Here is a 27,203-nt window from a genome sequence, read left to right on the forward strand (position 1 = left end):
TTATGATATGTGTGTGGTTCTCCATATCATCTATATAATTATTAATCTTGTTCTTTTCGATACTTGAAAACTGGAAAAAAGAGAATCAAGAGGGTACTGCTACCGACCTACCGTCTTCGATCTCCATCCGGCAGCCCAAGTTGACTGCTGGCCAAGGCCAAAGGAATCAGTAACTTTGGCCATGTACTTGTTCCTTCATTCAGTAATTACTATCACCTATCGGATATTAGTACCGGTAGTTGAAGACAATTATCGGCGGGAGAAGACGGAAGTAAGTGCCATGATTTTTAAAACAAATTTGAATATATTAGAACATAATTTAATATCTTAATATGAATTTGAAGTATGTACTGTGTAGTAGCTAATGTCAAGAATTGACTTGATCTCATGTAGTCTGACATCATGAATTCATTTCGCAGACATACGTTTTTGATTGATTAGGCCTCGGAATTTGGAACCGGTACCCCCCATTAGGCCCCGGAAGTTCAAACCGGTACCCCCTATGAGGCCTCGGAACTTTGAACCGGTACCCCCTATGAGGCTTCGGAAAATCGAACCGGTACCCCACTGTGGCCACGGAAATTCGAACCGGCCGTTACTTTGTGTTAATCCCCATAAATATCTCGTATAAGTTGGAAATAGTTGTGCAACTGTTCATCGAGTGATAAGATTTTGCGGGAAAAAAACTAGCACAAAATATACATATCTTAGAATCCATACAAAATTAGATATCAAACATGTAAAAAGTTAAATACGCTACAATTTGATTTGTTTGCAATTAGATGGTAGATGATAGGGATGATCATATACGAATTGGAAGTAGTTAGGAGTGGAAGGGTTTAAATTTACCAAGGGTAAAATTGGAATATAATATTTTATAAAAAATTATTTTATTCTGCATTTAGGCAAAATGCCACCAGCATTTAGTACTCCCCTAAATATTTTACAGGGCCACGCTTTCTCTTCTCAGCAGTTCCATAACAAAATTTTCTGCTCCTTGAATTATTTTATATTTGACGTACTCCATTTTTATACCTTCTACCAGTTCATCTCTCTTTGAAGATGCAGAGGCTATTCGCAATTAGAAGAGCTTTATCTTCGTTATTAATTTCCAGGAATTCAACTCAATCTGCTGCTTTCTCTACCTCTCTTCTCTTTGATGATACACAAATTCAGGTTCGTCACGGTATTATTGTTGCATTACTAGTTCAAATTACGCTATCAACGGGACGATTAGATTAATTTAATCGGAAGGGAGTAATAATTATAAAATTTAACTGTTGTTTTTTTTTATAGGTTTCAATTCAAATTGGATTTTGATTCAAATTTTGATATTGATTAAGAAGTATTTATTAGTAACATGTTAAAGGTTTGTTGGAATGTTTACAGTTCAAGGAAAGTGTTGCCCAATTTGCGCAAGAAAAAATTGCTCCTCATGCAGAGAAAATTGATAAAACCAATTACTTTCCTAAGGTATGCCTCCATTATTTCTGAGTTGATTTTTCTATTTTTGTTTGACATCGTTTTTGATTCAGTTTGCTGTTTTATTTATTTTTTTTTTTAAAAACAAAAAAACTTCTTTCAAAAAAAAAAAAAAAAAAACCAAAAATAGAAAACAAGAATTGATGTTTTTACTTTTCTGTTTTCAGTTTTTTAAAATTATCGTCAGTTTGATTAATTTTTTTATTCATTATATAATATACTTTATCCGTTCTATTAATATTGTAACAAGGATAAAATTACGCATCCCAGAAACATTTTATATATTAAATATCTATTATTGTATAAGAGTAAAAATTATAAAAAGTTAATATTGTGAAACTATTTTGATAGACGAATCTAACCAGATGCCACGTGATTATGTTTTGCTTAATGGATAAATCATAATATATGGTCAAATAAAAGTGATGAATAGTGCTAAAAGTCAACTGTTGCAATAATATTGGAGCGGAGGGGTATGATATACTCCCTCCGTTCTCCATTTCTCCTTTTCTCCATGCGCAGAATTTTAGGAGTAATTAGAGAAAGTAATAAAATATGGAGGTAGTGGGATAGATGGAAGAATTAAAATTGTAAAAAACAAAAATAATTGAGAGAATTGGAGGAGAGAGAATGTGAAAATGAATTAAATATTTTAATAGATTTCCAAATAATGAAATGGAGCAAGTATTTAAAAACGGTTCCAAATGGAAAGTGGAGCAAGTATTTAAAAACGGAGGAAGTATGATTTTTTTTTTTTAAAAAAAAAGAAAACCACAACGACGCCAAACGAATGGTTTTTGGTTTTGGTTTTGGTTTTGATTTTGTTTTGTTTTGTTTTTTTTATTTTTTTTTTTAACAATTCACCGTTTTCTTGTAATTGCATCAATTTGATTATTATGTTTACCGATACACAATTTTGACTGTTAACATTAAAAAATTATACTTCATATATGTATAAATTAATTTAATAACAATTTATATAACAACATTTATATACTTCATATATGTATAAATTAATTTAACAACAATTTATATAACAACATTTGTATTAAGTATACATATTTGGTCAGATTATTACGTGAATGGTATAAAAGCCAAATTGTTGCAATTATAATGAAGAATAGAGGACGTACTAATAATACTCCGTATTACTGATTTTTTTCTGGTAGGATGTGAATCTATGGAAACTCATGGGAGAATTTAATCTTCACGGAATTACGGCACCAGGTTTATTTATTTATTATTATCTTTTTTGTTTGTGATTTTATGTTGATTTAAAAGAGTTTGAAAAATTTCGATTGTGTCAAAAGTTGATTCTAGATAAACTTGTTTACTAAAGTGTTTTGACAGTATAATTAGCAAAACTAAAGAGTACTATCGATGACATATAAACTAAAACAATTAGACCCTCTGTATGGGTTTACATGATGAGATTACGGATGATGATAATTTAGTCATATTAAATGAATTTCACTTAATTATGATTATATGATCTGTATTTTGACTTTCATGCTACATACGTTATGACTCAAGATATACTACCTCCATTTAATATTATTCGCAACTATTAGACTTTCTACTCACTCTTTATGTCAAATCGTTGCAAATAATATGAAACGGAGGTAGTACTATTATTTATAGACGATTGAGCCATCTATCAAGGATTAGTAATAGTAACATGTATTGGTATCGTAAATAGTCACTCACATGAAATCTCTGGACTAGTTTTAAATTGCAGCAAATGCAAAAGCCATCCAAGGTGCTGAAAACATATTTTAAAATACTTGAATCACAACACTCAAGTGGAAGTTTTTCTTTGTCAATACATGCCACAATTTAAGTACGGAAGTTTGAGGATAACTGTTGGTCGGTGGATGACATTTATATAAACTCTCCAAGGAGTGAGATGCAACAACGATAGTTGTGATCATATTAATTTCTACGTCAGTTTAATGTGGTCCATATGTTTTTGCTCATTATCATGTCACACTGGAAGGCTTTCAATTGAACTGTGCTGACACTAGTGCTTGACTGCTGGTGGGTCTCTTGCTCCAAGCACGAGCATTAATCTTTTTTCCTTGTCCCAATACTATGTTTTGATGCCTAGAAAGCTTGTGTTGTGCTTCAAATTTTTGTATTGGGCTGTGTAATATTTGCATTCTTGTCATTCATTCTTCACATAATTTACCTGAACCTTTTTTAATTCCTACATGGCTGCAATGTCCCTGTTCTCTGGCACCTTTTGTTTTATTATCTATCTCTAACCATGGTTTGATTGTAGTTGGGAACTTTTGATGTGTCATATAATACTATTAATGCATAGCTTAGGATTTTGTAGAGCAGTATGGGAAGCAATTGTAGCCGTACAAAGGGAAGTTAACTTGTAAGAATGCCAAAAGAGAAACACAATCTATATGAAAAGGTGCAAGTATAATGAAATGATATGATCATTTAAAATAACGATGAATAATTACAATCATCCAAATAAATAACTACCAAATATATAATATACGAAAAGGTGTTCATATCTTATATCAAACCGCAATACTACATACATAAAAATAAAAATACAATCTTCATTAACACGGATATCATTGTATCCAACACCCCACATTGATGAGGAACTTCTAATTCACAAATAGCTGAAATCTAACAAAATCTTATCAGAAATTATTAGCCCTTATCTTACGTTATGTGAACTGAACTCATAAACTTTATCTTATCTTATTAGATTTGAGCTGAACTTATTAGACATGAAATAAGTGAAATTTTAATCTTATTTCATATAAGTTATAAGTCATGGTCCAAGGGAGTCAACCTCTTTGCAAATAGAGAGATAAAGTTTGGCAGCTTGTGTCAGGAACCAGAAATAAGATGGATGTCTATCTCATGTCCTTTTTTGTTAATATGCCTTTGCATCAACCAGCACAACTATCATAATTACTGTCAATATTATTGCTGGTTTCCTGACCTTCTAATCTTTGCACTGTGCTGTACTTTCCAAAGAGTTCTCCATGCTATTGCATATGATATGTAGGCTCAACCTTCTTACTCTTTCTGTCCTATAATAGTAGTCAAGCTGTCTTATAATAACTATCAGATTTATGTTAGCAATAAAGTAAAGCATTTATACATGGTATATAACTAAATTATCTATTGGTCTATAGTAGCAATAATGGTAGGAACATCACAGTAATGATGCTTTCATTCCCTAAATGTAACAACTATTATGAGACTAATTAGTAAAACTTATTAATTCATTGCTTAAATAGAAGTTCTTGACCATTCTTGTAATTGGCTTGTTTGAAGCAATTTTAGTTGTGAAGTAATGTCACTCTAATCTCTTTCATGATATTGATAGGGATGACTGTAAATTTTTATGCATTTATTTATTTTGTAGAGGAATATGGTGGACTTGGCCTTGGATATCTCTACCACTGTATTGCAATGGAAGAAATCAGTCGTGCTTCTGGTTCAGTTGGCCTGTCATATGGAGCCCACTCTAATCTTTGTATAAATCAGCTGGTAAGACCAAGACAGGAGTTTAAATAGTATACTTTCTCTTTCTATGTTGCTTTGTCAGGAAAGTGTTTTGTTTTCAGGCAAGGAATGGGAATCCTGACCAGAAAAAGAAATACTTACCAAAGGTATGACACTTTTAAGTTGTGCCTTTTATCATCAATGTGCTTACACTTGCTGATAGCTATAATCTGAAATTCTTACTAATTCTTAACCATCAAAATTATGTTTCTGAATTTTTTTTTCATTCATTAACATATATACTTGCTCGCCACTTGAGAGTACAGAGTACGTTAAGGAAATGTTAGGTTAATATGCACCCATGTGTTTCTGAGGTTTTGAAGTGTAACTGTGTAAGTGGCGTTTGACTTTGTATGTGCAAAATCATGTGAGGTGTGGCTTCGTCATGTTTTAATTAGCTTGTCATAGCCAAATGACAAGGTCGATGGAGGTTGGGACTTTGGGAGAGGAGGAGGAGGGGAAACTAATCCTGTGTCAAAGCAGTATGCAGTTGCATGTTAATGTCTTTGGTTGTGAGAGTGTCATTAATATGCACTTTGGATAATTGTCCCTGCTTGGATCACCCAAACTGGTGCCCAATTATTGATAGATTAGGGGAATAGGGGGCCTCTTTTAACCTACTATATAAACCGCAAATATTACTAATTAGAATTGCACCTAGTTCATGTTTATGTGAATGGCTGAGGGTCTTATTCTTGGATCTATGTTCTGATAAATTAAACGTTTGCTGCACCTGAAGCTTATCAGTGGGGAGCATGTTGGAGCTTTGGCAATGAGTGAACCAAATGGTATAATTTATGAACTCTTTCCTTCCTTTCCTGAGTGATGGGAATGCTTTTCAGTTATCATCATGGTAGTCAGATGCAGTTTTATCTCTCCTCCATTTTTTTTTTTGCAGCTGGTTCAGATGTTGTTGGTATGAAGTGCAGAGCTGATCGTGTTGATGGTGGCTATGTGCTAAATGGGAACAAAATGTGGTGCACAAATGGCCCAACTGCTCAAACCCTGGTGAGCACATTCATTTCATCAACTCATGCAACATCTAGTGCAATTTTCCATTTACTCAATGATGTCTGTTTTTGTGTGAGCGTGCTCACACGTGTCTTTTAATGCACATGCCGCACACATGCTCATTTTTTAAATTTGTATTTTTGTGTCAATTGTCACGCATTAGAGCTGAATTTCTTATTTAATTTCTTGAGCCATATACATGCTATAATAATCCATTTACCAAATTTCAGGAATGTAAATTTCGGGATTATAAGTTGAATGTAGAGTAATTCATTACATGTATCTGGTTATTTTCATTGAAAAATTGTTCCTGAACGAAAAGTTCATACAATTTTCCCACCTTACAAGATGCAATTCTAGGTTTTGGAAGAAAGACGAGGAAATAAAATATAGCAGAGAGGATAAAACTCATCTCAACAATCACTAAATTTGAAGAGAACAGTCAATCTCTATCTCACATATTTGATTAAAGCTTGATTAATCACATAGATTTAGTCGTATTCAACAAAGAAGTAATGCTCTTATAGAGTTAAAGATGTAATAGGAGAGAGAATCTCATCATTTCATAAGTCATTAAAAGTTGTGCTAACAAATGATGAATAAACCGTTAGTTTACTTCAATACACTATATAAATCAAAATAAACTAAATTAAATCAAATTAAGTTAAATCGAATTAAGTTTAGATTGAACCCGCATGTTTATGATCAACCTTTCACGCCATGGACCACCGATAGAAATTCGGGTGAAGTATAGATGTCTAGGAGCACTTCAGGGAGGAATTGTGGATCATTAGAGAGATAAAAGATTAAGAAACTAGAGTATTAGAGAGAATGTATGCAGAGAATGGTGCCCATAATCCTCAAAAGGCTACGGTATTTATAAGAATAAAATCGGAAAAAGATAGAAAATTTGGTGCCTGAACAAAACTTGATAGGATTTAGAGTGCCAACAACATTTGCAATCAACCCACAATCACAATGAACAAGCAAGCAATCAACCAAGAACAAGTATGAAAGATTAAAGCAAAGATAAAGGAGACGATGTTACTGTGGGAAAACCCAAAAAGCGGGAGAAAAAAGCCACCTTGCACTATAGAGTAATATTAGATGATGAATGAAAGATGATTACAAGCATGAAAAGTGTGATATTCAAATGCTCTCTCACAAAACCTCTTTTAAACCCTCACTTGTGTTTAATATTTTGTGAATACCTCAAAATAATGAGGCAAAACCATATACATATAGTCTAGGGTAATAAATAAGACCTAATGCATGAGAAGAAGCCACTTGCCCAATGATTGCTAGCAGCTGCAAAACAGAGCAATCCCAATACCCACATTCTGCAACCTGGCTGTTCTCGGGCTGCGCGCTCAGGGGACCTCCCTGCTGCCTGTGAGCTACTGCAAGTATTCCTGCGAGTGAGCTGCTGGCTGGAAAATGGTGCTGTGCGCGCAGGAGCTTGGTTCAGCCAGCGTTCGAGTCCTTGCAAGGAATTCTGCGTGTGTGCTGCAGGTCAGCCACATTTCTTCGCGCACAGGAGCAAAGCTCAGCTCACCTTGAGTTCCTGCGATCTGGCTGTGAGTATGCAACCTTGTTATTTGCGCAGCAACTACTCCTACACCTACATGCCTACTCTTCACATGCAAGCTAGTATATCCATCATGCTATACTTAGATCTTTTCTCCACACATTCCTAACAAAACTACTGTCGCGCCACATCAGCAGCTAGCATGACGTGATAAATCTGGCGTGTCGCACCAAAGAACGCGAAATCTGGGATATTATTATTTTATTCCTTTGCGTGTTAAGATGTGGAAAGTTTGTTTTAGCCAGTTTTGTACGAGTGTAAATTGAATAATTATTGAATTGGGCTTAAAAATAAAAAAGAAAGAATTGAAATAAATGTTTTGGGTTTAACACAGAAATAAATGTGGGCTAGAAAGGTGATTTGGACTGGATTTATGATCAAAATTAAGTACTCCTTTATTTCAACACTCTATCCGAACCAAATGGTGATGAAAGACTTTACTCATTATTATTGGGTTTTGGTCGGGGAGACATTTTTAGGTGTTTACATTTAGTTATTATGCTTGTAAGTATGTATCTAGAATGTTGGTCAGAATAACATTTTGTGTCTGTCTCATATTTTTATGTAACAAAGAGACGATATAGTGTGAGATAATGTCTGCTTTTCCTTTTTATAACCAAAATTTTTTTAAGTTATCGTATAAATGATCTGATAAAGCGTTGTGTAATTATAATATTATTGGCTACTTGGCCTGGTCATCAACTACTATGCCCTGAAGATTTTTGTCATATTTTAAAGCTGAGACTGAATTAGGGATACTGATGGTATCTGAAATAGAAATGCTGTGTAAGTGATATAATCAACACATTTTTGAAGGTGCACTACGGCAAGTGTTACTTTTACATGGCATATGAATTATATTTTGCTAATAGGTATAGTTCTTATAATTAAAAAAAGCTTCTGTAGCTTTGTTTTTTTCTTACTATGGGCAACATGTGTAACTAAGTCAACAAATCCCTCCAAAACTATAATAGAAATGAGACGAGAAGGCAATTTGTGTGGGGACCTAGACTTATATGTTAGCCATTTTGTCCTAGAATTTGAAAATTCATGCCTCATCTTTGATTTTTTTTTTCCCCCATATTTTTTTTGATAATGAGATATCTTGTTGGGGCAGGTAGTCTATGCAAAAACAGACATGGCCAAACACTCCAAAGGAATTACAGCATTCATCATCGAAAAGGGAATGCCTGGGTACTAAATTGCAATTAAATATTTTTTAGTCGGCAATTGTTCCCGTTGCTTTCTTGATGTCATAAAAAAAATCTGACTGTATTTTGCATTAATCCAGTCTCCTTGTTCTCTTACTTGCAATTACAGCAGATGCTTTAAAGAGAGTGCTTTTTATTATTATTTTTAAATTCCAATTGATATATGATGCATCTATAATCTTATTGCTCATTAGGTTAGTTGCCTTGTCACTTTAAATTTGAAACCGCTAGATTATTACCTGAATTATCCTTATCTTAATTTATCTCCTCATTGATCAAGTTGACATGCTTTGGTGAGGTGACTATTGATAAAAACATCTTTTCCATTCCCCATTTCTAATTGCTTATAACTACTCTCTCCGGACACGGACTTTTAGGAGGAATAATAGAAAATATGAAGTGGGGTTGGTTGAAGAATAAAAAATTATGAAAAACAAAAGTGTGTATAAGTGGGGATGAGAGAGAATATGAAAAATATTAAAATATGATATGAGAAGACCACTAGTGGGGAGAAAAATAGTATAATATTGTTAAAAGTTTCCAAAAAAGGAAATGTAACAAGTAATAAAATACAGCCGCAAAAGGAAAGTGGAGCAAGTACTAAAATACGGAGGGAGTACATCTACTTCTATTTGATATTTTGGTATACTCACTGTTCATTTTGACACGCACTATCACACACCCTTTGACCGTCTATTGTGATTTATATAAGAAAGAAGAGTCATGTGGGATTATGTTAGATTCTTTTTGAGAGACAATTAAGATATTTATGACCTCAAAGTTGTGTGATGGCCAATGTGAAAGTCAAATCAAGTAAACATAAAAAGGGTGTTTGGGGGGGGGGGGGGGGGATTAGCTGCCACTATAGTCTTCGTAATTGAGCATGCATTAAAGAATGTTGCCAAACACCAAGATAATCAAGAGAATATGAAATATATCTAGCTCTGGGTAATAGAGTCTTCTAAATTGTACAGTTTTTGGTCTCATTCCAGAGGTTTATTTATATATTCTCCCTTTTACATGAACTGCAGATTTAGCACAGCCCAAAAACTGGACAAACTGGGAATGCGAGGAAGTGACACGTATGTGTTCTGTGAACTTTCTGAAAACTCATGATTCAATCTCGTGTGTATTGAGGTGCTGATACTTTAGTGTTGGATTGCTAAATACCTTGCAGATGTGAACTTGTTTTTGAGAACTGCTTTGTGCCTCAGGAAAATGTTCTCGGGGAGGAAGGAAAAGGTTAGTTTGATGCTCTTTGCATTATGGTTCTGTAAATTAGGGTGTATGCAGTTTTCTTACTTTTCACGTAGTTGTGAGCAGCTCAAGTCTTTTTAAAAAGCCTATGAAAGTGTGTATAAACATTATAAAGTTAAAAAGTACTTCCGTTTCACTACAATGGTTACCCTTGATCTTCTTACAAAAACAAAGAAAATTTGGAAAGTAGGAGAGATGAATGGAAAAAATGGAATGTTCTCAGAAAAGAAGAATAATGGAATATTTTAAGAAAAGTCCAATAACAAGATATAGGTAAAGTGTATTATAAGAAATGAAGAATTAAAGTTAGGTAAAGTGAAATATTGTAAGTGGGATAAATGTTGGGTGAGATTCTATTAAATAAGTTGGGTCATGTATCTTAAATTAGAATAAGCAAAGTGTAACTATTATTTTGAAATGGCCAAAATAAGAATGTTAACCATAATAATGTCACAAAGTGATTAATTCAGTATATTGCATCAAAAAAGAATTTGACTCCTCCGCTATTTTTATAATGTTCAAAATCAAACTTTTAGGCCACTTATGTGTTTTCTAATCAAATACTTAGGCACTATTATAGAAGTTCATCATAAGGAAAAAAATCCAAGTGGATTGTCATGGGGCCACTAAAAGAAGATGTGCCAATAAACACACAACATACAACACACATTGCATAAAATAAATGCACACACATCAAGTTACCACAATATATTGTAGAAACTTATGAACTCGGCTTAATTCTCATTGAATAATCAAAATAGAATATATAGGTTACAAACTAACCCTAAAGTTACCTTATCTTGGTAACCTAGTAATTAGGAAAAAAATCAAAAGATATACATAATAACCATATATAAACGCTATCAAATATTGTGAGTATCTTGGAAATATATCCTCAATACCCCCCTCAAGTTGGCGTACGGGAGTCGTAGATGCCTAAGGATAGAAGATGATCAAACTACTTCTTCCTAGGAGCCTTTGTGAAAATATCTGCTAATTGAGAAGAAGTAGACACATGTGATGGAGAAATTAAGCCTTCGGTAATTGCATCTCGAACGAAGTGACAATCAATCTCAATATGTTTCGTTCGTTCATGAAAATAGGATTCTTTGCAATGTGCAAAGCAGACTCACTGTCACAAAACAACCTGATCGCCTTCGGATGATTAACACCCAAACTCAGCAATAAAGCTTTAAGCCACTTTAACTCACAAGTGACCCCAGACATGGATCTATATTCTAGAGGAAGTGGATACAGTGTGCTGTTTTTTCGTCTTCCAAGAGATGGAAGATTTACCAAGAAACACAAGCCAACCTGCCAACCTGTTAACGAGCGACGAGTCAAAGGACATGCCGCCCAATCAGAATCACACCAAGTAGGACTAAATCACTATCAGCACATAACAAAATTTCTTGACTCGGGGTACCTTTCAAGTACCGTACCATTCTCAGAGCTCCTTCCCAATGCGCGACTGTTGCATGAATTAAGAAAGAATATGAACCGAATACGCCAAGGCAGGCCGAGTAACCCCTAGATATATCAATCGTCCCACAAGCCTTCGATATACCTCGGGATCTGCAAGAATTTCACCAGTAGCAAGACCTAACTTATGATTTTGCTCAATGGGAAAGCCACTCGGCTTTGCACCCAATAAACCACACTCAGATATAATATCTAGAGTATATTTTCTTTGGCACAAAAACAAGCCTTTCAAACTCCGGGCAACCTCGATACCCAAAAATATTTCAAAGGACCAAGGTCCTTCATTTTAAAACAATCACACACATAAGCTTTGAAACTAACAAGTGCAGCGCAATGATTACTAGATATAATAAGATCATCAACATACACTAAGACATTAATCTGAACATTGGCATTAGTATATGTGAACAAAGAATAATCAGAGTAAATTGAAGCCGTACCGTTTTAGAGCAATAGTTAACTTGGCAAACCAACACCGCGGAGCTTGTTTCAAGCCATACAACGATTTTCTCAAACGACAACCCAGAGTAGAATCCGAACTTTCAAAGCCGGGAGGCAATTTCATATATACCTCCTCACTAAGATCACCGTGCAAAAAGGCATTATAAACATCCATATGATGAAACTCCCAATTTTTAGAGGCCGTAATAGCAAGGAACGCCCGAACTGCAGTCATCTTAGCTACTGGAGCAAATGTTTCACTATAATCAACACCTGCTGATGATTCCCATAAACAACTAAGCGTGACTTGAGAAGCTCAACGTCACCATTAGATAAAAATTTTGTCTTATACACCCATTGACTCCCTAGTGCCTTTTTTTTCCTCGAGGAAGACGCTCTAGAGTCCAAGTCCCATTGTCCTCTAAAGCTGTATTTCCTCTTGCATTGACTTATGCCAACCTTCACACTTCATAGCTTCTTTGAATGATTTTGGGTCTTTTCTACTTACAATTGCTGCAAGAAACTTCCGATAATTCACAGAAAAATTGTCACAAAAAATATAATGTGCTAAAGGATAAGGAGTACTTGAAGGAGGTGTGGATGTGGAAGACGGAGTAGGGGGAAACGGATTTTTAGCGAACACTGAATAAGTCACAAAATCAAGTAATTTAACGGAAGGAAACTTCTCACGATGTCCACGACCCATTAATTCCATAGAACTTTGTTGAGTATCAACCAAGGTGCTGCCATCGTCGCTAGCTTGAGAGTGACGGGTTGCCCTAGCTGTGGGCTGCCACCTTCGCCAGCAGCCGCTAGAATTCCAGTGGTTGTACCAGACGCCATGGCTGGTTGTCAGCCACCCCAGCGCCCGTCGGAAAACCCTTGGCTGGGTAGAAACTTCCAGATGTTCTTCCTTGCCAGCGCCCGCTAGTGTTGCGTTGGGGAGTTCGAGCAGCCCGCTCTGAGGTACCCTCCCCACCATTAACTTCAAAAGAATCACCACTTTCTTCCTACAATTCATACTCAATAAAATCATCATGAACATCCCAATCCGAACCATAAGTATGAGCAGCCTATGTTACACTGACACGGGTACGGGTATCTGATATTGGTACGGATCCAAGTGTCCGATACGTCAATTTCAAAAATTTATGACACGGGGACACGGGCATAAGACAATAAATTTTTAGAAAAAAAATGGATAATTAATATGCCCGTATTAATAATTAAAACAAAATTAAAAATCTTTTACCGTGTGTAGACTGTAGAGTAGTATGGAGTAGCTAGTATTTCGTAGTTATAATATAGTATGTGAGCACTGAGCAGTAATGAAAAGACAGTAAAAAAAATAAAAAGTGGGAAAAGGGTGGGTCACGTGGGATAGATTGTGAGAAACAATTTGTACGGTTAAAGAAGTGGTGGGGTCAAGTCAAGAGGTCAAAGTTAAAATAATATAGCCGTATCCAACCTACTCTTTTTATATAAAATAATAAACTTTTTATATGGCCAAAAGCCTAAAAACTGCTCGACTTCCATGGAAAAGCCAACCACGCCGGAAAGTATACAGGAGCTTAAATTATGGTTTTTTTTTTCTTTTCTGCGGATCTTTGCCATGAAAATCATTTCAAGACGACAATGTCGTACCCTAGAGCCAAGTGGCGTGTCCGGAACGGATTTCATACCCGGATTCGTGTCGGGTCGTATCGACTCGGGTATGACGGCAAAATTGCCGTGTCCGAGTAACATAGTGAGCAACAATATTGACGACATCCGGGGAAACATAAGGAAATATATCCTCTAACATCCTGAGAAACAAAAAACACCTTCGACTCAAAGTCATATAAGCTCCAACCTTTCTTCCCAAAAGGGTACTCGACAAAAACACACTTACGATTTCTACTTGCAAATTTATCCCCATTCGTTTTCTGACTATGAGCAAACATAGGAGGTTTATTAAAAAGAATTTCGAATGGAGTTTTGTTTTGGAGTAAAGGGGTAGGAGTTCTATTGATTAGGTGAGCCACGGCAAGGATGCACTCATCCAAAAAATAAATGGGTATTTTTGCTTGAAATCTCAAAGCTCTAGCCACACTCAAAATGTGTTTGTGTTTTCTCTCAACCCTCCCGTCCCGTTTTGTCGAGGAGTGCCTACACACGACTGTGAAAGTGATATGGATAAAAACCGAAAACCGAACCAAACCAAACCGAATCAACTATTCAGTCTGTTTTTTTCCTATTCGATTTGGTTTTGGATTCAAAAAATAAAAAAGTGGATTTCGGTTTCAGTTTCAGTTTTGGCCTTCCAAAAATCGAAAATCGAAATTGAATCGAAATATTGGCCCATTATTAACTTTGTACATAAGCCCATACCTTTTATATATAAGCTCTGTTACTCCGACACCTTCCTTGACCATGGGTGTCGCGTGTCGACACGACACGACCCGACCCTTGACACGGCTCCGGGAAAGTGTCGACTCGGGGATCGAAAAGGTGTCTGAAATAGGTGTCGATACTGCCGTGACTCCATTGTTTCCAGCGTGTAGCAGTTACATAATAGGGAAATAGAGAGAGAAAGAGGCAAATAAGCCAGAAATGAAAGGTTGGGTGATAATAACAAGGTTGGTGGAAATATGAGAGTATGAGATAGCTGTTATCTAATAAAGAAAGGTGGACAGCTGTCATATTTATGTGGTGGAGTATTTTTTTTACTTTTGACTTTTCATTCTCATCCTTTCTTTTTTATTTTTTGAAAGTTGTTTTTGTTACAGGTAACTTCTTCCTATTAACGTACTATACCTTTTTTTAACTTTTTTTAAAAAATCTAATTACTTTAGTATTATTATTACTAAAACTATTATTATTATTATTACTAAAACTATTATTATAATAATTATTAAAACTATTATTATTAATTTATTATTATTATTATTTAAGTGTCGGATTAGTTTTTTAGACACTTTTTACAGTAGCCGTATCCTAAATATTAGTCAAGACACTCCCTTGATCGTGTCGAAGTGTCGACCAAAATTTAGGACCCAGGTGTGTAACATTGTATATAAGTATAAAAAAAACCCTAATGTTCATTTCTCTCTCCTATTTCATGCCTCCCTTCTCTCTCCTTCATGTCTTCTCTGTTCTTTATCTCTCTTTCACGCCCCCTTCTTTTAACTCTCAAAAAAATTTAACTTCTGAGTAAATAAATAATGGAATTACCATCATCATCATTGATTAATCACTGGAAGGGGTCAAAACTTGAAAGAAAAATAAAGAAAAAGTGAGAGTGTTGGTGTTGTTGCATGTTGGTAAGTTTGAAAACTTGTAAAAAATATGGAGTCGGTTCATGTGTACAACAATGGTTAATTTCTTCCTCTCTTAAATCATCTCTCCTCTCTCATAGTTTCATATTTCGACCGGATTCATACGAAGTTGTTATTGCAATTGTGAATGGCTTTTCTGGGGTTATACCGTTGTAGTACCGAAATTGTAGTATTCTTGTAGATTTTAGTGTTGTAATTCATATAATTTATTGATAATCAATTAATCATAGTTGTATTACTTCTATTTTTGCTAATCAGTTTGTAGATCTATAAATTATAAATTTGGTTTTTTATATTTTATTTTTGTTTTTAATTAACTTTTTTCAACAATCTAAAAAAAAAAAAAAACTACATAAATTCGGTTTTCGGTTTGGAACCGAATTAGATTTCTAAATTGCGGTTTGGATTGGTTCGGTTTCAAATCAAATTCGGTGCGGATTCGGTTTGGAAAATTCGAAACCAAAATAATTCAGTTTGGATTTGGTTTGGGTCAAAATCCAAACCGAATACCGAACTTTTACCCCTACACACGAGGTTTGAAAAATATTGCAGGTGGTAGAAAAAAAATCATGCAAGCAATTAAACTCAGTACCATTGTCATTTTGCACAATTTTAATATTTTGGGAAAATTGTCGTTCTACCATAGCAACAAACGATAAAAACATACGAAACACCTCAGTTTTATCATTCAACAAATAAACCCAAACAACTCTGGAATAATCATCAACGATTGTCATAAAATACCTAGCTCTGCATGACGAAACATGTCGATACGGGCCCCATAAATCACAGTGAACTTTTTCAAAAATTCTAGATGCATTATTATCACTCAAAGGAAATTTATCTCTACCATGTTTAGCATGCATACATACTTCACATCCCTTATCTAACCTATCTTTACTACTAACTGTAGGAAGCAACTTAACTACTTTATCGGAAGGAAATTTATCTCTAGCATGTTTAGCACGCATACATACTTCAATTGCTCCAACTCGATGCGCCAGATCCAATTTGCTAAAATAGTACAATCCCTCCCTCCTAGCTCCTGTTCCAATCACCTCATTTGTTTGGTCCTGTATAGCACACATAGTTGAGTTAAATTGGACAACACAATTAAGCTCATTGTAAAGTTGAGAAGCTGAAAGTAAGTTGCAATTCAAATTAGGGACAGAGAACACCTCGGTTAGAGTAATCTTGTGCGATAAACACACAGAACCAACAAGAGAAGTCAAAACAATTTCACCATTCAGCAGACCTACGGGACATTCAAAACTTTTGGTGTCAAAAAGCCAAGAAATATCTCTTGTAACGTGATGAGTAGCTTCGGTATCAATAATCCAAGAGGTGTCATCAAACTTTCCATTCAAATGATTTTCAGAAATAGTGGCATTACCCATCAAACCCGTAATAGCTTTCCATTGTTCACTAGAAAACAATTTCCCCGAAGAGGAACCGGATGCATCATGTGAACCCGAGCCAAGAATAGCATTAGCTCTCACCGACCCTCTACCACGCCCAACCGAACTATTAGGCCAGCCGTGAAGATCATAGCACCTGCTTTCCTCATGACCCTTCTTTTTACAGTGATTGCAAGTCTTGTCCGCGCAACACTTTGAAGTTTCGTGGCCGATCTTCTTGCACTTCTCACACACTGGCCTCTCTCCCTCTCCATGACCTCTCCCTGCATTGGCTCGAACAGCAAAGCCTAGTGCCGAGGAAGGAGGAGTTTCATTTTTGTTTGGAGAAAAGCCCCTAACACTCTCCTCTTAGAGAAATTTGTTGATACGCCCTATTTAATGTAGGCAAAGGGTCGTGAGACAAAAGAGTGGAACATAAAGGAGCATAATACTCAGCATATAAACCAAGTAAAAATTGTTGCAATCGATCTCCATCACGTCGATCGGCATGCTGTCGTCCTACATTACAGGTACACTTCCCACACTTGCAATAAATTAGAGGCTCGTGTTTATCAAGCTCATCCCATAGAACCAAAAGCTTGCTATAATACACTGCAACAAACATTGCTTTAGTTTGCTCACAACGACTAATATCGGACTTGATTTGTTAAATACGTGGGCCATTGACGAGGCTAAAGCGTTCATGTAAATCATCCCATAACTTCTTAGCATCATCATAATGAGAGAGCATCGATTTAACTTCTGGATCTATGGTGTTCATTAACCAAGAGACTTAACATACAATGGATGGTAATCCAATCATCCTCCGTACATGGAGGCTCGAAACTCACGATACTACCATCAAGAAACCCAAACTTCCGGCGAGACGATAATGCAATTCTAATTGCGTGAGACCAATCATTGAAATTATCAAGCTTTAGGTGTTGTGATGTGATGAAATCACCCGGCCTATTATGTGGACCAAGGTAAAAAGGGGAATTAATTTCGATTTTTGGAGGTGGCGGTGGTGGTGTGTCATCCCCCGCCATTGTTTACTATGAAGGAAAAAAAATTTAGGAACCCAGTTTCGGCTCCGATACCATGTAGAAACTTATGAACTCGACTTAATTCTCAATTAACAATCAAAACAGAATATATAGGTTACAAACTAATCCTAGAGTTACCTTATCTTGACAACCTAGTAATTAGGAAACAATCAAAAGATATACATAATAACCATATATAAATGCTATCAAATATTGTGAGTATCTTGGAAATATATCCTCAACATATATGGTTCACAAAATACAGTACTCTTCTGTTTTTTTTTGGACGTGTGTGTGCGCGCGTTCTCACTTACACTTTTTGCAGTCTACAATGCACATATTTGACTAATTATATCTTACATTATATATGATTGCACATTATGGAAAGTTGATATTTAGATACCACACATTAAAGCAAATTTAACAAGATCTTACGTAACAATTTTTGTATTTATATTAGTAACAAAATAAAAAAGTTATCTTAGTTTGACTCGATGCCCCTAGCTCTGCCCCCAGGTTTTCATGCATGCTGGCTAACACAGCTCTCTGATCTTTTATCCAGGGGTATATGTTATGATGTCAGGGCTGGACTTGGAGAGGCTTGTTTTGTCAGCTGGACCTCTTGGTATTATGCAAGCTTGCCTTGATGTTGTTCTTCCTTATGTTCGGCAGAGGGAACAGTTTGGGCGTCCAATCGGTGAATTTCAGTTCATTCAGGTATATTTTTTGCATTCTTAAACCTTCAGACAATTTCTGATAGATCTAGAACTTCCAGCTCGAAAGCCTTGCAAATGAAATAATACAGTTGGTTTGCTGATGCAGGGGAAGGTTGCTGACATGTATACTTCCTTGCAATCATCAAGGTAACTTTGTAAGCAAATTGATGATTTTATCATCTGCATGAACAGCGGAAAGAGTCTTGAAGAAATTAATTTGATTGTTCTCGCACCTTGTACAGGTCATATGTGTACTCAGTTGCACGAGACTGTGACGGTGGGAAAGTTGACCCAAAGGTGTGTTAATCTATAATGCATCTCGATTTGTTTTCTAATGTTAGTCCACCTTATAGCTCTCTCAATTTGTTTCCGTTACTCAATTCAATGTCTCATTGAAAGATTTGAAACTATAATCCTCAGTCTATGTTTTTCCTCTTGATTGGGAGCCTGATATCATCCCTTAATCAGGATTTGAAGGAGGATTTTATGCATGTCTAATTGTCTACCACTGTGCTGATTTATGGACTCTTTGGTGAATAATGTAGTAAAGGTTGTAATTATATAGGGATAGGTACAAATAAAAAAAGGTAAATAACGACATTTGATGAATCTTGGGATTTAGGGTTATTTTATACGGGAAAGTATAAAAAGTAAATATTGGCACAAAAACTTTGCAAATTGTTGGGGTGTATGAGAAAGGTAATGAAGTTAGTGTATTATAATAAAACTATTTAAAATAATAATAGAAATCTTAGAAACAGGCACAACAGTGTGGGACACCAAAAATGGAATACAACACTATATTATGGGTGGGTTGGAGGGAGTAAATAATAGGTAAAAAATACAAAGACATCATTGTGAAATGTGAATGAAAGAATTAAGGGCTCATTTCGTTGATCGAAACTATTATGCAACTATGGTTTAAAAATGTAACAGATATTGGGACAGAAAAGTATAATTTTGATAGGTTCCATGTTCAAAAATCTGGTAAATTTGACACCCCTAAGTTTCTTATACTGCCCCAGAAAGTAGTTTTTAACAATTTGCATTAGAAGATGACAAAAATTATCGAAGGTATTTTAATTTGAAATGCTAGCATTAATGCCTTTGAGAGACTGAAATGCTGAATTAGAAATTTTGTGATTACTCTGCTTTCCTTATTTTTTTTAGCTAATCTGAATGTTCTTTGGCTGTTTCCTTGGTGTTGGGATATCTATGCATAGATTGAGATTGAAAGGATTTTCCGGAGAACATTTTTGCCCCCATTTTCCATGATAATTTTCTGACAGTGATTTATGTTATCTTTTTTCAAATATGATACACTTTAGTAATTAATTTGATTAAAACATATTCACTGGCGGTCTGGCGGTAAGATTTGTCACATGAATGCTTTGATGCCATGGGAGTTGAGGAGTGCATCTTCCTAGCCTCTAGATATGCCTACAAAGTTGCAGAGGCATCTTATGTATCTTTTTCTTTTACATGCAATGGAATGCCAAGTCATTATTCTGCTACATGTGTATCAATTGGTTTCTTCTACAGGCGATGACAACTGATGTCTGTTTCTTTGTCATCCTGCATCTGCCACCACCTATTAATTCTTTTCAATTTCTTGCTTACCTAAAAATTTCTCAGTTTGCTTAATTAGTCAAGCACGTGACAAGCCTCCTCACCCCTCTTCTAAAATGCTTGCAGGACTGCGCTGGAGTTATTCTCTGTGCTGCTGAAAGGGGTACACAAGTTGCACTACAGGTATAAAGCTCTTTTGTGTATTTGTATTTTGGACATCTAGGTGTCATTTTGATTGTTTGCACATTAACTTAATCTTCATCTTGTGGCCAATTAGCCAAATTGATATAAAAATTACCCTCTTGCCAATTGAAAGATTGGCTGGAGACATAGTGGTTAAATTAAAATGTGCCTATATTTTTGGTCACATAAATCAGAACCTGGCCCGTGTAATAATTTATGCCGTACCTCCTTTGTTTATTATTAGTTGACACACTTCATTTAGGCACACATTTTAAGCCATTAAGGTATGTCAAATATGTTAAAGATATAAATACCTGCAATGAACCCACTCCCACCACCACCCGTGACACCCACCTACAGCAAGCAGCAGGGGCAGACCAACAACAACAACAGAGACAAGCAACAACAGCAAGCAGGGAGAGACAGAGGGCAGAGGAGCAGCAGGGCAGACAGGCCTCCTTAGGCCATTTGTTTGTAGTGTGCAAAAGTAGGAAGAAGACAAGAGTAGTACTAGTAATAATTAAGGCATTGTTGCCATCTTATGCTTTGCAGTAGTAGTATAAATAGTAGTAGTTTAGGATAGAAAAGGCAGGCAGAAAGTATTAAGTTTAGAGAGTCTTGGAGAGTAATGGCCTAAAGCCATTAACGATTGTACGAAAGCTTCGAGCTTTATTTATCCAAATCAACCTTCCGTCCATTTTATTTATCAACACCACGCTAGTTCGTTGCAGTTGGTATCAGAGCAACCATGGCTCCGACAGCCCCGACAGTCTCCGTTGAACGAGTAGCCGCGTTAGAGGAACGAGTGGAAGAAATTTTCGAGAAGCTAGGAGAGGGAGAAAACTCACTCCAGCAAACTCTGTTAAAGAAGCAGGAAGAGACCATTGATAAAGTCAGACAAGGTTTAGAAGGAAGACTGGATCGTTTTCGAAACGAGGTAACCCAACAAATTTCCATGACAACAAGCAGACAGGACAGAATGATGGAAGACATTCGAAGGGCCATCGAGGCTCTTAGTAAGCAACCGGGGCCACCAGCGACAGGGGAGGAAGAGGTTGAGCAGCCGCGGAACACGGCGATCTTCAGTGAGCAGCCGCAGCCGCCGCCGTTCAGTGCTGGTGGCTTTAATGCACCGCCGCTGGGTGCAGGTAGCTTCAACGAACCGCCGGTTGGAGCAGGAGACTTCAACGGGCTCCGTTTCGGGAATTGGGAACCCGGAGCAGGTTTCCAGCCGCATCACAACCCACACCACAATGGGTACACCGACTACCAACCCCACAACAACCACCAAGACAACCGCTGGAAATTTAGAAAACTCGACTTACCCACGTTTGACGGATCCGACCCGGATGGGTGGATCTTACGAGGAGAGCAATATTTCCAATTTTATAGGCTTTCGGAGGAGGAGAAGCTACAAGCGGCAGTGGTGGCGATGGAGGGTGACGCACTGAGGTGGCACCAGTGGGAATTCCGCCGCCGGCCGGTGGTTAATTGGGAGGATATGAAGCTGCGTATTCTCACTCAATTCAGACCCGTCGATGATGGAACCCTCCACGAGCAGTGGCTTTCGGTGAAGCAAACCACCACCGTGGTGGAGTACCGGAAGGCGTTCATAGAGAAAGCATCGCCGCTTACCGACGTTCCAGAGAGCGTGATGAAAGGTCAGTTCATCAAGGGGTTGAAGGAGGAGATTATGACGGAGATCCGAGTTCTAAATCCATTTACCTTGGAAGATGCCATGAACTTAGCGGTTCGGGTCGAAGAACGCAACCGGGTCGTAGGGGGAAGAAAGACGGGTGGGGTAACTTCTAGACCTGAGCCCTACTCCTATTTTAATAGAAATCCCTCTACTACTATCCTAGAAACTGGGCCGGCCCAATCAAATACCCAAAATAGCCAACCTTATAACCCCATAAATAGCCAACCTTATAACCCCTACAGCTCTACTCCCTCAATTAATTATCAAACCCAATCTCACAACCCACACCGAACCTATCCAAATCCCTATCAAACACTCCAGTCATCCATCGCCTCCGCAAACAACCCACCCTACTCTGCCCAAACACGGACCAACTCCGGCCACTCCCGATTCAATGGCGAGGTACGACGGCTAACGGAGAAGGAATTGCAAGACAAGAAAGATAAGGGATTATGCTTCAAATGCGACGGTCGTTGGACCGGACCTACCCACGTTTGCACCGCGAAAGGGCTGAGCGTTTTATTGGTAGAAGAGGATTACGAGGATGGCGAAGGAGAGTTTACAGCAATGGAGATTCCAGCGGGTATGGCAGAGTACGTTCCGGTCATTGGTTCCTTCAATTCGATGGTAGGGTTGAACCACCCGAATGTAATGAAAGTTACAGGAGAGGTTCAAGGGAAGTCAGTGGTGATAATGTTTTATTCCGGCGCCACTAACAACTTGATTTCGCTTCAATTGGTCGAAAGGCTTGGGATAGCAATTACTGGTGATGATAATTTTGGAGTTTTACTTGGGAACGGTGAAATCATAGAGGGGAGAGGACAATGTTGTGGAGTACGAGTGAAGCTCAATGACGAGTTGGTGATAGAAGAGGATTTTTTGCCTCTTCCCTTGGGGAGTTCCGACATCATTCTAGGTGTACAGTGGCTGGAAAAATTAGGCCCGGTGACGACCAACTGGAAGCTACAAGAAATGCGTTTTACTGTGGAAGGGAAGTTGATTGAGATTAAGGGTGACCATACACTTGCTCGTTCAAACACATTCCAAGCGCAAAATTCAGCTTTCCACCTTGAGGACAAGGTGGCTGTTTTGGGGGGGAGTATTGCAATGAACCCACTCCCACCACCACCCGTGACACCCACCTACAGCAAGCAGCAGGGGCAGACCAACAACAACAACAGAGACAAGCAACAACAGCAAGCAGGGAGAGACAGAGGGCAGAGGAGCAGCAGGGCAGACAGGCCTCCTTAGGCCATTTGTTTGTAGTGTGCAAAAGTAGGAAGAAGACAAGAGTAGTACTAGTAATAATTAAGGCATTGTTGCCATCTTATGCTTTGCAGTAGTAGTATAAATAGTAGTAGTTTAGGATAGAGAAGGCAGGCAGAAAGTATTAAGTTTAGAGAGTCTTGGAGAGTAATGGCCTAAAGCCATTAACGATTGTACGAAAGCTTCGAGCTTTATTCATCCAAATCAACCTTCCGTCCATTTTATTTATCAACACCACGCTAGTTCGTTGCAATACCCCTCACCCACCAAACTACAAACCAATCTAAATTGGTTAAGTAAGGGTAAAATAGGAATTATACATTAGGAAACTTATCAAAAAGAGAAACATGTAACTAAAAATAACTTTCTTTTTTTTTTTTTTTTTTAAAAAAAAGTAACTTGTCAACTAAAAAACAGAGGAAGTATTATTTATTCCATAAATAAAATGGTCGCAAAAAATTTAAGAAACATGGGGGCAAGGGATTTAGGTATAAAAAAAAAAAAACTCAAAACTATATTGCTTACATTTGCTATGCTTTATTTTCTTGATCCAAGACATGGGTTTAAATGACTCCCATCACATTACATTTTAATTTCCCATAAGTGGGCCAAAGCTTTGTTTCGTAATTTGCCAAGAACTGGTTGCATTTGCTGATTTGACTACCCGGTTGTATTAGTTTATTAGATGTTTTGACTAGCTAATTGTATTGGCTGTTTACCATAAATTGTTTGGTAAAATTAGCATTAACTTTGGCTATTTTCTTACTAGAGCATATGAAATAACAAACAAAGATATTCGTATTTGGGTAGGTAGGGATGTAGATTATAACAAGTTTAGGAAAAAAAAAAATGTCATTCTACAAGAATTTCTCAAACTTCTTAATCACCTAGTCTAAAAAGCTCCATATTCAGTTTCCCTACCTTATAAAAAGTACAAGAATTCTCTTATGAATAGTGTGCTTCCTATTTTACCCTTTAAAATGTGTATTTACATATTAACCCTCTTTATTAAAGTGAATACTTAAATATAAGCTTTTCTAATTTCTTTCTTTACACACCCTTTTGTTTCCCCTTCCTCCTCTGCCTCTCTCCTCAATTGAAGTGACCTATGTGTTCTCCATTGAATTGATTTTCGAGCTTTCTCTCCTCCGTTGAATCAATATATAAGGTGAGGTAATATTTTCAAAAAAAACTTATAAACAATGCTTATTTTAGCCATATAATTGACTTACAACAAGGCTATTATTAAAAGAAAGAAGATGATGAAATTACTCCAAATTTAATAGGAGTTTGGTTCATTTATTTATTTATGATTAATGTGGAAATACTCTTCTTATTGCTTATTTTAGCCGTATAATTGAAAAATGATGTTAGTTGCAATGAGATAAATGTTAGATTTCATCTTCTAGACCAAATATGGGATGAAGGAGTATACGAGTCATAGTATGATGGAGCTTGCAGTGATTATCATTGCGTGGTTGATATAAAATAGTAGAAATTATGTACGTGGGGCCTCCTCTTCATCCTGAAGTTGAACTGGTAGAATACATCAGTTTGGGAAGCATTAGATAATTCCAAGTAATAATTATGATAGTTAATCACCTCATTCACACTTTCCATCATATCGATTTGTTAGAGACAACAACTATCCATAACCCTCCTATTGTAGGTATGTAGTCATGAAATGATATGCGTATGTTGTTCCAAACTTATGAAGAATAATAGCTTTCACAAGTCTTTTTAAATAATTGGTGAGTTATAATCATTTAAAAAAAAAAAAATCATTGTTACACAAAACATGTTTCTACAATATAATACTACCTCCTTTAATTATTATTATATGCAACTTTGAAATATTTTATATCACACAAATAAAACCCCAAAGTTGCACATAATAATTAATGGAGGTAGTATATGATGATATAATATGCGTCTATTGATCAACTTAATACAAGTGTAATTCAACACCAGCTAAGGCCTTGTTGGTTGACTAAATATTTTGTGGGAAGTCAAAATTCCCATGAATTTTCATTTTCACCCTCTTGTTTGGTTGACACAAAAAAGTGAAAATGTGGGCAATGAAAATACATGGGAATTTTGACTTCCCACAAAACATGGGAATTCACTTACCTTACTCCCCTGGTAAGTTGAAATTCCCATGGGAATTTACTTCCTCCATTCTTAACCAAACAAATTTGTTGAATTTCCATGATTTTGATGATGGAATTTATTTCCCACAAATTGAAATTTCATGGGAATTTACATTTCCCTAATGAACCAAACAACCCCTAAAAGTATATAAACTTTAAGATTCAAATATACAACATCCCCGCAATGGCTAGCCATGTCCCGCGCATCGCGCGCGTGGGCTACCCTAGTTTTTATAAAAGGTGGATTTAGCTTAATTAGCTCGTTGAAAATGCTCTTTTACCCAAAATATTTTTATTTATATTTTTACGTTTAATGTTAGTTTTTAGTAATAAGTCTTCATAAACAAACAGAATTTCTTCCTTATTTCTAAGAACTTTGCCTCGTACCTTTTTGTCCTAGCAAGTATAGATTTTTTTATCCTCTGGGAAGATTATGAATCTGTTTGATAAATGATAATGGATTGTGACAAAGCTTTAAGGTAGTGAAATCACTTATGATTTTATCCATGATTTGTGAACTAAGAAGTGAGTCTCTAAGTAAACTATTGGCTCTAACTATACTTAAGCAACAAAAAAAGATATTGATTTCTTAACATGAACAAGATAAGCCCTTAGTATTTGCAAGTTCCTTTCTTTCTATGTGCTCTACAAATTAGCCGAAGGACACAGTATTGCTTATTTCACTGATTTGTTTCCTTGGCCTTCTTTTCTATGTTTCTTTCTTTCTATGTGCATAACAAAATAGCTGAGGGTCATGCTCATTTATATCAAATTGAGTCAATTAGCTAATTAGTCAGGTTATGTTGGGTCAAATTTTTTACTGCTTTAATCATAACATCTGTCACCAGGCCAAGTTGAACCCAATATTGATAGAGTATATATATTCGATCCTGGGCTTTAACAATTAGTTAAAGCTTTTGGTTGAGTTGACCCTTTAACATGGTATCAAGAGCCAACGTGACACAAAGGTCACGGGTTTAAGTGTCATCCACCCCCACTTTCAAGTGCCCATGCCGCATCCACATTTCAAGCCCGAAGGGCTCTCATGTGAGGGGGCGTGATAGAGTATATAATCGATCCTTGCTTCAACCATTAATTTAAGCTTTTGATTGAGTTGGTACTTTAACGTGGAGGACAAGGACTTGTGTAATTGATTTTTGAAAAAAGGTGTGACTAATATCGAGACTTGGTATTAGTTTCCATAAGGGAAGCTTGAGATGTGAATTTAATAAATGGAATGGAGGACAGAAATATTTGCTAGTTACAAAATCTTACTGGTGCTTATACATGGGACATTCCATGTATAAAGTTTTACATTAATTTTAACATGTTTTTTTTAAGGTTAATACTTCATGAGCAATATCAGATGAATTGATGTAATTGAATGCCTTATTGCATTTTGCAGGCCATACAATGTCTTGGAGGTAATGGTTACGTGAATGAGTATCCAACAGGGCGTTTTCTTCGGGATGCAAAATTATATGAAATAGGGGCAGGAACCAGTGAGATAAGGAGAATGATCATCAGTCGTGAATTGTTCAAGGAGCAATGAGCACTCTGGAATAATTATTGGGTGATTCCAAATCAACTATCTGTGGTTCCTATGCAAGGCTTCATAACAGTGAAGATACTGGGCTCTGCTAGACCAGGCGTGCTGCTGTAGATTGTCATCCATTGCTCTCTTTCGAGGCATCAGTGAAACTGATTATACTGTATAGAATCTGTAAAGCAAATAAGTGCAATTATATCAATCTAACATTTTAGAGCTTTTTAAATGCTCAATTCCTTCGGACCTTTATTTTGAGGCACAATTATATGGATTTAATTGTGAATGCCAAAGATGTTAAC

General features: G+C 36.5%; 1 protein-coding gene across 1 annotated transcript; it reads left to right on the top strand.

Moving 5' to 3' along the window:
- The first annotated feature begins 907 nt into the window (after positions 1-907).
- LOC145587548 (isovaleryl-CoA dehydrogenase, mitochondrial) lies at positions 908-27,203 on the top strand. Its single transcript, XM_081644282.1, has 15 exons — positions 908-1,176; positions 1,390-1,473; positions 2,652-2,709; positions 4,883-5,007; positions 5,085-5,129; positions 5,762-5,810; positions 5,921-6,030; positions 8,739-8,815; positions 9,864-9,914; positions 10,010-10,074; positions 18,335-18,489; positions 18,595-18,635; positions 18,731-18,785; positions 20,184-20,240; positions 26,761-27,203. Exons 1-15 carry the CDS (start codon positions 1,063-1,065, stop codon positions 26,905-26,907), a joined length of 1,233 nt encoding a protein of 410 aa, XP_081500408.1. The 5' UTR covers positions 908-1,062; the 3' UTR covers positions 26,908-27,203.

Source organism: Chenopodium album, chromosome 17 (genome assembly GCF_948465745.1).
Source record: "Chenopodium album chromosome 17, dcCheAlbu1.1, whole genome shotgun sequence".
Lineage (NCBI taxonomy): Eukaryota > Viridiplantae > Streptophyta > Magnoliopsida > Caryophyllales > Amaranthaceae > Chenopodium > Chenopodium album.

Coding starts and splice junctions, on each gene's coding strand:
- LOC145587548 (XM_081644282.1), top strand. CDS start 1,063: ATGCAGAGGCTATTCGCAATTAGAAGAGCTTTATCTTCGTTATTAATT. Junction 1,474..2,651: donor AAACCAATTACTTTCCTAAG/GTATGCCTCCAT, acceptor TTTTTCTGGTAG/GATGTGAATCTATGGAAACT. Junction 9,915..10,009: donor GGAATGCGAGGAAGTGACAC/GTATGTGTTCTG, acceptor AATACCTTGCAG/ATGTGAACTTGTTTTTGAGA.